The sequence below is a fragment of the Terrapene carolina genome, unplaced genomic scaffold (assembly GCF_002925995.2).
Source record: "Terrapene carolina triunguis isolate 2854851 unplaced genomic scaffold, T_m_triunguis-2.0 Scaffold189, whole genome shotgun sequence".
Lineage (NCBI taxonomy): Eukaryota > Metazoa > Chordata > Testudines > Emydidae > Terrapene > Terrapene triunguis.
In genome coordinates, this window is record NW_020664540.1 from 4,091,304 (window position 1) to 4,104,147 (window position 12,844).

A 12,844-nucleotide genomic window follows, 5' to 3' on the forward strand; every position below is an offset into this window, starting at 1 on the left:
TGAAGAAGTGAGGTTCTTACCCACGAAAGCTTATGCTCCCAATACTTCTCTTAGTCTTAAAGGTGCCACAGGACCCTCTGTTGCTTTTTAGTGATTTTCTAGTTACCTTCGTAAATCACTATCAACGACATGTGTTTTCCTGAACTTGTTCCCTTAACAGTCTCTTATTCCATTCACAAACTCTCCGGATTACTCCAACCCCTTGTCGATCACTCTTAGATACGTTCCTTCAAGGAGTAGCAGCTAAGGATACTAAGTAGGATAAGCATGCTTTAAAAATGCATGCTGAATGGAATTTCAGCCTACTCTACTAAGCCAAAGGAGGTATGTCTACTCAGCAATGTAGCCCAGGCTTGAGCCTGGACTCACACCTAACCCCCCTTGCATCCACACACCAATTGTGTTAACCTAGGGCTCGGACCTAAGGTCCCAAGACCCTGCAGGGCTGGAAGGTCCAAGCACGTGTTAAGCTGGGACCTAGAGTCCGAGCCCTATTACTTTCCTGTGTGCATGTAGCCCTGGCTTGACTTGGGTCCCAGAAGTCTTCTGGATGTATCCCAGAGTTCCTTGGGGAACCCTGGAGGATCAGGAGCAGTGCTGTCTGTTGGTATCTATTGGGGCACTGGGTGTCAGAACTCCATTCTTAATTCTGACACTGAATTTGCTGCATTCATTTTATAGCCTTGCGAACTGGAGATAATACAGTCTACATCACAGAAGTGTTGCAAAGCTTAATTAATGTTTACAAAGCCCTTTGAGAACCTTGAATGAAAGACTCTATAAAAGAGAAGTACGTTACTATTATTATTAATGTTCATTATGAATGGAAAAGTCAAGTACCCAGCAATCAGATTAGGATCTGCCTACTGTGGCGTTACATTGGGTGTTCAGATACCAGGATGAGAGGCACCTTTGAAATACCGGTGAGAGCTCGATAGATTTCTTCTGCAACATCAACTAAATTTGGCACCACAACCAGCTACTATCCTGCCAGCTGTTAAGGGCAAGGCCTTCTGCCAACATTTTCATTAATAAATGGGTGAAAGTAGATGCACACCCTGGCATGCTCCGACTTGTGCATATGCAAGGAATGGGTGTGCTCCTATTAGCTGGGGTTGCAGATGCGCATCTGGCCAGCTTCTTAAGCACATTGGGCAGTGTGCCTGCAAGCAAAAATGCCCACCCATTTTTGCACCCAGGCTTTTGACAATGTGGGCAAATTGCATAGTATAGCATTTACTGTAAAGCCTGATGCACCGCTACGGTGCCCTATAAATAATAATCAGAGTGTAGCCAGCTCCTAAATCCTATGGGGGTTGGAGGAAAAAGCCCTGCCCATTGTCACGTCCTAACTCTTGGTTGGAACATGTCTGCTCCTTGCAGAACACACCCAAGCGCGTTGCATGCCCGGCTGCAACCAGCTTCGCCGTGACTGGGGTCACAGCAGAGCCGAGGCTGCAGGCACCTTTAATGTTTAAACCAGCTTGTCACCTGACCTAACCTGGATCGTCTGCTCCGGAGAGGGCGGCTGCAGGAGAGACGGGATCGGGGGTGGTGGAAGGGGTAGGAGCCGCCTACTGACGTCTAGAACCTGCTGTGCAAGTGCAGGCGGCGCTGCCTCCCCCTGGCAGGAGCGGCGAGGGAAGGAGCCCGGCGGCAGCTGACAATGTGCAATGCCAGAGGAGCGGCCAGTCGGGCAGGCAGAGCCGGCTAGAGGCAGGCGCTGAGCCGGTACCTGCCGCCACCCGCACCTGGCGGAGGGGCAGGCAGCCGCGACGGGCTGGAGCAGGTACCGGGAGGCCGGGCCGGGGAGCGAGCCTGCGGTGGCGGGCGGGCGGGCGAGGGGGATGGATCGGCCGCCGACAGGAAACAGCTGATCCTCAATGGCTTTGGCCTGCGGCCTCCGCCACAGCAGCACCTGGCTGGATTGCAATGCACCAGCCGGCCCGGGCCTGCGTGCGGGCTCCTCGGGCGGAGTGGGGAGAAGCGGGGCCGCTGCCCGCTCGGTGCCTTGCCCAGGGCAGGGGCTGTGAGATGCGGGGGGGGAGCCGGCTGCCTCCGGGCAGGGGGCGCAGGGCTGTAAGATGCGGAGGGGGGGGGATCTGGGGTACAGTGCAGAGAGCGGGGCAGCGGAGGAGGCGCAGGGCGCTTGCACCGAGAGATCTGCCAGGCTGGGGGCCCCGGGGGAAGGCGGCCGGGCCCCCTTCCAAGTCCTGGTGGCGGCGATTGAGCTCCCCTCCCCCGGCTCTGCTCTGTTCCATTCTCCACCCCACATGATGATTTTGGGCAGGGAAATAGACAACGTGCTTTAAACCCTCGTATCCCTGATCTCCTGCCCCCCTCCCCCTTCCCCAGCCCGGTCCTCTCTAGACAAAGAGCCCCGGTCTGCCTCCCCCATGACTGATGGGGTCCATCCCCCCTCCCGACTCCTTGGCCCCGCAGGCTGGAGGGTTTGTTGTCGCACCTTGTTTGGTTGGTGTTTTCCCTGGGTGTGGATGGCTGGCAGCAGCTTTCTAATGGTGGCGGATCATGGAGGAATATACAAGCCAGCCAGTTTATTGGCATCGGTGGCCCACCACCCATGCAATCAGCATCTTAAACATCCTCGAGCGGGTTTTGTTCTCAATCTCTGCCCCTCCATTGTGGTGGATTTGATCACGTTAACAATCCCGTGTGCGGCTTGGTAAATCCCCCCTCCCCACCCCCTGCTTTTAAAAACAAAAACACTTGTATAGTCAATGGGATTAAGTGGCTTTGTTCTGTCCTTTTTTTTTTTTGCTTCTTGTCTAAATTACCCTCCTCTCCTCCTAGAAATGTCCATAATAAGTATTAGTTTCAGTGGTGTCTGCTGCTCGGGGTGAGAGCTGATTAAAGATACAGCCTCTCTCCACTGAATCTAGCTAAGGGTTGCAGCTTCAATTCCTCCACTGACTTTCTGCACTGTAGGCCAATAGCAGCTTTATGGAGTGTTTATTCCCTTCCTCCTAGCAACAAATGCCAACATGGGCTCACTACATGGCATTAGAAGCAAAATGTAGTGTCAAGAGGTGGGCTGAGTTTCTTTATCCCCTAGCGTTTCTGTAGGACTAGCAGCGTAACAGTGCAGACCTTTCTGTCTGGGTCCCTGCCCTTCACAAATAGTTTTTGGTATGAATGCAAGGCCTCCTGGCGTCTTGCACTTACAGAGTGCCCAGGCGTTTGAATAGCATTGTGCCCACTCAAGTCAGTGAGGCTGTTTTGAATAGGCTAGAGGTGACAGGGGAGTGGATTTACAGTCACATCCTTTCTGCAGGAGAAGTCCTTCCCTTCTGTCGGCTCCTGGGGCACTGGTGCCAGGTGGCTTTCGGTGATTGTCCACATCGTGGTTCTTTTATGTTCCCAACAAGGAATTACCTGAGAAGGGATGGATGGAACCAGAGGAGCTCAGGGATACTCACAGATGCTAAAAAAGGAAAATAAAGGCAGCCCAGTAGTATGTGTTAGGGATACTCAGTAGTGTTCTAAGCACTGACTGCTTGGTGCCGTATGGGATACAGATGAAGTCAGAATCCATGCCCGAAGGAGTTCATAATCCAAGACAGACCAGAACCTCTCTCTGAGCCTCCCAAGGCAAGCACTATCTTGGAACTCATTTCAATGTCCCTGGGTGGATGATGGCATTTTTACTGATACAGGATAGCGTTTGTAGTCTTATCGCAGTTGTGGGCCCATGTCCCAGGAGTTGTTAGTTCCATATCAGCCCAAAAGCCAAGTTAGGCACTTGCCTGAGAAGAGGATGTAAAGCCAAAGGTGCATAGCCCAAATTGCTCAATAACTACGGGTATCTTTTCATGTGAACTTAGTGTCATGGGACTATGTTTACACACAGTAAAAAGGGGATAGTAATACTTGCCTCAGGGCTTATGAAGTTTACTTCATGTTTGAAACGCTTTGAGATCCTCAAAAGGAAGATTCTGTAATGCAGAGATCATAGGGCATGTGTTATGTTAAATGGTCTCTTTCCCCTTCTTGCCATTAGTGTTGTTGATCCATCCTGCTTTGTTAGAGGACATCGCCCACACTCTCACCTATAGCTAGAAACAAAACAAAACTTTGAGAAGAGGAAGATGCGGGGGGCGGGGAGGAATCAAATGGATAGAAAAAGAGAAGGGAATCTAAGTAGTGATACATTCTTTTTTTCTTCGGAGATGTGGGGGAGGGAAGGTGAAGAGAGAGAGAGAAACCCTCCTCTTGCCCCCAAAACAAATGGCTTTCTTCCCTATCCACCCTTGCCCAGGGACATCAGAAACCTAATGGGAGAGCACAAGCAGCAAACAGGTTTCCTGGAACTGTTGCCTGCAGAAGTCATGCTCCTCTTAGAGTGCTCCTTTATGCATTAGCATCACTGATCTCTGACCAGTCATACTTTAGAGTTAGACTGTGATTTAACAGTGTGCCTGGTATAATGGGAAGTATGTAGCTGCACTGTCCTGGAGCAGACTGGCGAGCCAACTGTGATACAACGCAGATAGCCACAATCTGTTCCCTAGTTCTTCCCACTTGCTGTGGGGGTGGGGTGGGGAAGTAAAGAGCTACTGATACAGAACCGTAGCAGGTTGCATCCCCCACCATGTACCAGCTGAGCTCCTCTGGCTGGCTCATTGAGATGGGGGGATACAAGGCTCTGCCCACTCCCTGCCCTATATGGCCATTCCCCACCCACCTGCCTTTCCCCTCCCCATGCGTTGTGTTGTGCCTGCGATATGGGTACCCCGCAAAGGAGCATAAGAGGGCATGTTATGTCTCCTTGCTCCCGGAGTTGGTATGGCCAGTAGTTATGGACCAGCTTGGCTGTTTGAATATGGAGGTGGAGGAAGCATGCACTGTGCTCCTTGCCAGTCTGGAGGATGCAGTGGGTTGTCAGTGCCCAGAGAGAGCCTGGTCTAGAGAGCCTTCCTGCTTAAGAACAAAAACAGCCATACTGGGTCAGACCAATGATCCATCTAGACCAGTATCCTGTCTTCTGACAGTGGCTAATGCCAGGTGCCCCAGAGGGAATGAACAGAACAGGTAATCATCAAGTGATCCATCCCCTGTCGCTCATTCCCAGCTCCTGGCAAACAGAGGCTAGGGACACCATCCCTGCCCATCCTGGCTAATAGCCAGTGACAGACCTATCCTCCATGAATTTATCTAGTTCTTTTTTGAACCCCATTATAGTCTTGGCCTTCACAACATCCTCTGGCAAAGAGTTCCACAGTTCGACTGTGTGTTGTGTGAATAAATACTTCTGCTTCTATACCACCTGTCGGCTTTGTAGCCATTGGATTCCAGTAGCCATGTATTTTAATCTGTTTATAAACTCCCACAAAACTTGTTTAATACATTCAGATTATTTTCAATGCTGTCAATTAACTTGCTTCTGTTATTGGCCAATAACTAATAACAAACTATATATGTGTTGTTTTATTTGTTCAGGATGTTTAAAGGTTAAGTGCCAAACACCAAAATGAGTGTGACTTCGTGGTTCCTGGTGAGCAGCACTGGCATTCGCCACCGGCTCCCTCGGGAGATGATATTTGTTGGCAGAGATGACTGTGAACTAATGCTCCAGGTAAAGATATTTTCATAAAAAATGTTCTGATCTGGTAAATATCCCTTGAAGATGTAGTAGATGCCTTGACTGTGAAGTTAGGGGTCTAGAAGCTGTTACAGACCTAAATGTTGCTTTTAAATAAATCCCCTAGTTCATCAGAACTTGATTTGAGGCTAAATTTACCATATCCACAGAAGTTTAATGGACTTATGAAAGTGACAGTGAGCTTTCTCAAATGGCCCAGTGATTAGTTTCAGAGTCAGGGCTTCATTAGCTGTAAGATAACTGACTGGAACAGATGAACAGTGCTACTCCGGAGGGAATTCTGCGACAAAAAGTTCAAAATTCTGTGCACTATATTTTAAAATTCTGCATAATTCTTCATATTTTATTTGTCAACACAATATAATTATGCCATTTTCAATTATTTTGGTCATTTATTTCAAAATACCTGTCAGCAAGTATGTCTGTAACAATATAGACAACAAAAAAAGAGTCAGAAAATTTGTTTTGACAAATAGATTCCTTACTTGACATATTAGCACATGTATATGGCTCCACAGAGCAGAGGGCAATACTAATATTTCCATGTATGTAAAACACAGAAGACTTCAAGGGTATGTCTACACAGCAAAGGAAAACCCGTGGCTGGCCTGTGCCAGCTGACATGGGCTCAGCCTGTGGGGCTGTTTCATTGCTGTACAGAATTACAGGCGCAGACTAGAACCAGAAGTCTAGGACCCTCCCATCCTGCAGGGTCCTAGAGCCCTGGGCTCCAACCCCAGTCCAGAAGTCTACACAGCAATGAATCAACCCTGCAGCCCAACACCGCGAGCCCCAGTTGGCTGGCCCAGGCCAGACAGAGGTTTTTCTTTGCTGTGTAGACATATCCTAAAGGGCAGGACATCCTTAGGAGTGAATTTAGGCCCTGATCTGGTACAGCTCTGAAATATGTACAGATAGTTCAGCACCTGACTAGCAGCTGGAGCCCGGCGTATGGTCGGAGCCACCGGCTGGGGATTCCCCAGCCATGCCCCTCTCCGGCTCCAGGCACACCGCGATAGCAAGCGAGAGGGACAGAGTCTTGCACACACTCCCTGCCGCGCCCCCCTATGCAGTGATTTACGTTTCCCCTGGCTGGCTCCAATGCCCAAACCAAACGCACCCGCCTGGGACGTGTGAATCAATTATTCTGCTGGGAAAGAGTAAAATCTGCAGGGGACATTAATTCTGCACTTGCTCAGTGCTACAGAATTCCCCCAGGAGTAACCGTACTGCTGCTCATACAGACACTACACAAAAGAAACACGATTCTGTCCTGTCATGCTGAGTGGTTAGGCTGTTTTTTCTGTAGATTTTACTGCATATACCATCCATTGATGCTTGTGATTTTGGTTTTTGCTAACTTAACATTTAATTACATTGTTAGTGCTTTCAGAGAAGATCCAAGCCAGGGACTTAAAAGAAACACGAATGTTCAGTGCAGAAACTTTAGCTGATGTGGTGGCGTGAACGAGACGGCATCCTTCGGTCCCAAAAAGTTACTGTGTTACTTGTACATAAAGATGACACACACACCCCTCGGTGGAATAATCCAGTTTGTTTGCAGTCTTGGCCTTGATAGTCAGATGTTTCAGATAAAGAACGCTACATAGTGTTGAACATACAGATGTACAAACTGGAGAAGAACGTTAACCAGGAGCCCTTTGCCTCAGGACTTTGTGAAAATTCAGGACCAAAATTCTTGGCTTTGGCCTAGTAGAAACATTAATATTTAGATGCAGAGAGATCTTCGTTGTGAGGCTGTTTTTTTTTTTAGTTACAAATGAACTGGGCTGCAAAGAGGGGCAGCGGCTTTGTCTTGCCCTGCGTGAAGCAGAGGTTCCTGTACACTCGTCCCCAGATCACTGGGCGCAGCATTTAGTGGTGTTTGGCAGAAAGCTGGCTGTTGCGCAGTGGGGCGCTCTTCCCGGTTTCCACTTGCTAAATAGTGTAAAGACATGTCATAAATGCTTTTCTAATGTTGTTTTCCGGTGCAAACAATTTTTGTAGCTGCTGCAGGGACTTTGTGTGATTACGGATGGGAGGGGAGAGATTGGGTTTCCAATCAGAGGGGGGGTGTTGACAAGCAATCAATCTATTAAGTTGTGGTCTAGCTATAACAACATTTGAGAAACCTCTACTCAAAAGGAAAACTTGGTGTTTTGGGCGCATTGATTTGCAATGAATGAAATGGCTAGACTGGGTTTTCCAGAGTTTGACACTCCAGCATCGTATTGTTTCATTTGTTCGGGTTTCCCTTGATCATGCTTTCTTGCTTTGTCTTCTTATATTTCTACGTTTGGGAGTGGGAAGTAAGACGTGCAGAGGTTAAAAATGTCCTAATATTTTCTGTAGGGCTGTATCTGACTGTTCAAAAATCCTGATTGTTCCAAAGGGCTTGAGTTTTTAAGTGACCAACTTAAGGCCTTTTAAAGGAACTTGATTTCATAGGGTGGGTGCTTGGCACTTTCTGAAAATCGGGTGTCTCTAGTTGGGCACTCAAAAATGGAGACCCAAAATCAGTAGTCACTCTTAAAAATCTCGGTCGCTATTTCTTCCAGTGTTAGCCCATTTCAGAGCTATCAGACTGAAGCCTCGCAATTCCTCTGCTGCAGTATTTCCGGCTGAGGAGCTGCTCTGTGAGGCTGAGAGTTGATTCAGCACCGTGCTGTTCCTGGACTAACAGACTCATGCCATCAGCAGCAAAGCCTAGCAGCAGGGATCCTTTTACATTCCAATCTGGCTCTTTTTGGTGGGTCACAGGTAGGGGGAAATGAAGTAGGCGCCACTAGAAGTCTGTCTGGGGATTGGTCCTGCTCTGAGCAGGGGGTGGGACTAGATGACCTCCTGAGGTCCCTTCCAACCCTGACATTCTATGTTTTTTTCTATGTTCTAATAGAAGTTGTGAGGAGGATGTGATTGTGGTTGGGAGTCTGGGAGAGAGAGTGAAGGGAGGCGGGTTTCACTGCTCACCCAGACTGAAAGCTGTGGATTGCTTATTAAGGCCAGTTGGTCGATGTTCGTGTGACACATGAAACATGACCCTTTCTGAGTGCATTTCTTTGCTGTCCTCGGTAATAAGTCTTTCTCTCGCTTGGGGTGCCCAACCTATGGCCTCTGGGATCCCTACATAGCCCGCCAGAGCATTTCATAAAGCGGCAGGGCTTGGGCTGTCAGCCCCAGGCAGAGAATCTGTTTGGCCCACACAAGGTTGTGCTTAGGTTTATGTGGCCCTCCTGTGTAATAAGGTTGGGCACCACTGCTTTAGATGATACTTAACTTCTCATTTTGAGCAGCATAGTGGATTATTGTACTAGCTGTTCACTTCTAGAGACGTTCTTCAGAGCTGTCTTAGGTTCCAGATGAAATGAGTTTACAGTAATCTAAGGCAGATTATAGAATTTTCACATGTCACGTATGTGTTTGCAAAGTTGCATGTGCACAGATGGAGGTTGGGGGTCTAAAAATAGACCTCTTGCTACAATGACTTTATCACAAAACCACTGTGCAGACTGGCACGACAGTTTGTCTTCGGAGGGGCCTAAGAAGCGGAGGCATTGCACGGTGCATTGCATAGAGGTGTATTGGCAAAGCTCTTCTGTGGGGACTGTACTACTAGTTTACTGGAACCAGTACATTTGTTTAGAACTTCTGGGTCAGCGTGCTTACTGTAGAGTTATTTTGTTTGGAAGTGTGTTTTCAGGGATCGAGCCATTAGCAATAAATTATTCCTAGTACACATACAGCAGACTGGTATTGTCAGGGGAATGGAATGTATAACCTAATAGGTCTCTAACATTATGATTATTTAGTAGTTGTGTTGTGGTAATGACTAGGGGCCTGATCAGGGCCTCATGTGATGCAAAAGACAGTCCCTGCCCCAGAGAACACACTATCTGTTATTCTACTGCTCTAGGAATTATTTTGTGGGGTGAGGTGGGGATAGATTCTTATTTTTAAGTTTCTTTAGTTGAGTTGCTTCCAGGTAACAATAGATTCCTAAACAATTAAAATGCTTTACTGTTTTGTTACAGAATTATAAAGGGATGCTATATGCTTTATTTTGACCCGGGTTCACTTATTTCATTCAGTGGACTGGATCTACTGTTCGCAGTCAACCAGTTGAAGAAGATTGTAGCCTTAAAGCTTGAAACAAAATTGGTTTGCTAGGCAGGAACTTAATCTTTCTGGAAATCTTCTACACCTACTTAGAGGATTAGAAATATTTAAAATACTTCTGCAGTGTTGTCAGGCTTTTTAGTGCAAGTAGTTGTGAGGCATGTTTTGGTTCTGAACATTAGTAAAAGGGAAAAACTGGGTTTGATTTGTATTTTGAGGTGCAGCCTGGATTATTATAAATAGTTAGGGGCTCAATTCTGCCATTCTCACGTTGAGTTTGCTCTTCAAGTAGTCCTCTTGATTCTAATGAGATTATCCAAGGAGTAAGATATTATTCAACATATGAGTAAAGGTTTCAAGGTCCACCTCTAAATAACACAGTAAAAAATGCCAATTTTCCATGACCTTTTTTGGGGGGAAAAAATCATTTTAAAAATATTTCTCATGAAAATGTTTTGGTCAAAACGATTTTTTTCCCAGGGGGGAATTGGGGGGGGAAACAACAACAACAACTTTTTTCGAACTTTCCTGAAAAATATAATTGGCATTTTTAATCCACTCTGACCTTCTTCTTAATCTTTTTTGTATTTGGGGTTTTAACAAAAATGAAGAGAATTAAGTTTTCATAAACTGAAAATTCTTACTGAGAACCAACCATTAAAAAAAAGAAGAAGCTGGCACTGGGAGCTGTGTGTGGGGAAGAGGAAGCTGGAATTGGTTGGGCACCAAGGGGTCGGGGATTAAGAACCAATGTGATGGGGGGAGGGGGAAGAGAGGCCCTGCTAAGGCCCTGGGATGCAGGGGAGAACTGGAACTGGCCAGGCAAAGAGAGTGGGAAAAGGAGCCAGGAAAGGGGGAGACTGGGCCAGGAACCTGGGAGGGTGTGGGTGGTAGATTGAGATTGGATGAGGAGCCCAGAAAGGGGTACATTAGGAATCGGAGCCGAGAGGGGAGGGTTAGGGAAGAGATAAATCGCACGAGGGGCTGTGAATGGGGAACTGAGGCTGGTTGGGGAAGGAAACTGGGACTATGTGTGGGATGGTAAATACTCTGATAAATCAGGTCTGAGGTGTCTAAAACTGGGCCCCCAAAATTAGTGGAAACTTTTGACCTAAATACTTTTGTGTCTCAGCTCCCTATCTGTAAAATGGGGATAATACCCTTGCAGGGCTGTTGGGAAGATAAATTCATTAATGTTTATGAAACACTCAGCTACTAACTCACCGAACTCTTCATGGCAAGAAAATTAAGGGATAAGGAGTTCTGGAGAGCTGGCAGTTTCTCAAAGAGACAGTAGGAAAGGCAAAACAGCAACCTGTCCCCAGATAAAGAAAAGGAAGAATAGTAAGAGGCCAATATGGCTCCGTCGTGAGCTCTTTAATGACCTGAAAATCAAAAAGTGGAAATATGGACGACTGCTTGTGTTATTCTTTTGTACTCATGTTTTGCATGTAGACACAAAATGAGAACTGCTAAGGCACACCATGCATTACACCTAGCAAGGGGCATAAAATGCAGTAAGAAGAGGTTCTATAAATATATTAGGAGCAAGATGAAGGAATGTTTAGGTCCTCTACTTAATGGGGAAGGAGAGTTAATAATGGATTATGTCAATAAGGCTGAGTTGTTTAATGCCTATTTTGCTTTAGTCTTCACTAAAAAGATTAATTGTGACCAGATGATTAACACAATTAATATTAACAAGGGGGAAGGAATAGGGAAGAACAGGTTAAAGATTATTTAGATAAGTTAGAAGTATTTAAGTCAGCAGGGTCTGATGAAATGTATCCTAGGGTACTTAAGGATAGTGTCCTGCAAATCTGTGGCTATCCGCAGACTGTTTTTGCAGATTGTAGATCAGATGCTGATACAAATTTTGTATCAAAAGCTCTGCATATCTGTGGATATCCGCTTTATACCCATGGACCATTTTTGTGGATCTCTGATCGGATGCGGATACAAAGGTTGTATCCGTGCAAGGCTCTACCTTAGGAACTAGCTGAAGCAATTAGTAATTATCTTTGAGAACTCATGGAGAGTGGGTGAGGTCCCAGAGGAATGGAGAAGGGCAAACATAGTCAGGGGAGGATCTATGTTTTTTGCCGCTCCAAGCAGGGCAGTCAGGCGGCCTTGGGCGGCATCCCTGCAGGCGGTCCGCTGGGGACGCGGATTCGGCGGCGTTTCTGCGGGTGATCTGCCGGTCCCGCACCTTCGGCGTATCCGCCGCCGAATTGCCGCCGAGGCCGCGGGACCAGCGGACCTCCCGCAGGCATGTCGCCGAACGCTGCCTGACTGCCACCCTCACAGCAACCAGCAGGTCGCCCCCCATGGCTTGCCGCCCCAGGCACGCGCTTGCTGCGCTGGTGCCTGGAGCTGCCCTGAACATAGTACCTGCCTTTAGAGAGGAAACAAAGAGGACCTGGGGAATTGTAGACCAGGCAGTCAGGCCAACTTCAATACCTTGAAAGATACTGAAACAAATTATTAGGCAATCAGTTTGTAAGCACCTAGAAGATAGGAGGGTAAAGAGTAATAGCCAATATGGATTTGTCAAGAACAAATCATGCCAAACCAACTTTATTTCCTTCTTTGACAGAGTTACTGGCCAAGTGGATAGAGGGAAGCAGTGGATGTTGATTTTAGTAAGGCTTTTGACACAGTCCCACATGACATTCTCATAAACAAACTAGGGAAATGTGTTCTAGATTAAATTACTATGAGATGAGTTCAGAACTGTTTGATAGACTATCAATGAGTAGTTATCAATGGTTCACTGTCAAGTTGTGGGGAAGTATCTCGTGAGGTCCTGCAGGGGTCAGTTCCAGTCCAGGTACTATTCAGTATTTTCATTAATGACTTTGATAATGGAGTGGAGAGTATGCTTATAAAATTTGCCGATGACACTAAGCTGGGAGGGGTTGCAAGCACTTTGGGGGACAGGATTAGAATTCAAAATGACTGTGACAAATTGGAAAATTAGACTGAAATTAACAAGATGAAATTCAGTAAAGACTAGTGTAAAGTACTTCACTTAGGAATTAAAAATCAAACGCACAGCTACAAAATGGGGGAATAACTGGGTAGGCAGAGTACTGCAGAAAAGGATCT

General features: G+C 46.9%; 1 protein-coding gene across 1 annotated transcript in view; it reads left to right on the forward strand.

The window, feature by feature from the left end:
* The first annotated feature begins 5,488 nt into the window (after window positions 1–5,488).
* The window catches only part of CEP170B (centrosomal protein 170B), an 80,649-nt gene continuing 73,293 nt past the window's right edge, over window positions 5,489–12,844 (forward strand). Inside the window, exon 1 of the mRNA XM_029912104.1 lies at window positions 5,489–5,593. Coding sequence (XP_029767964.1) covers window positions 5,489–5,593 — 105 coding nt within the window. The remainder of the gene's footprint in view (window positions 5,594–12,844) is intronic.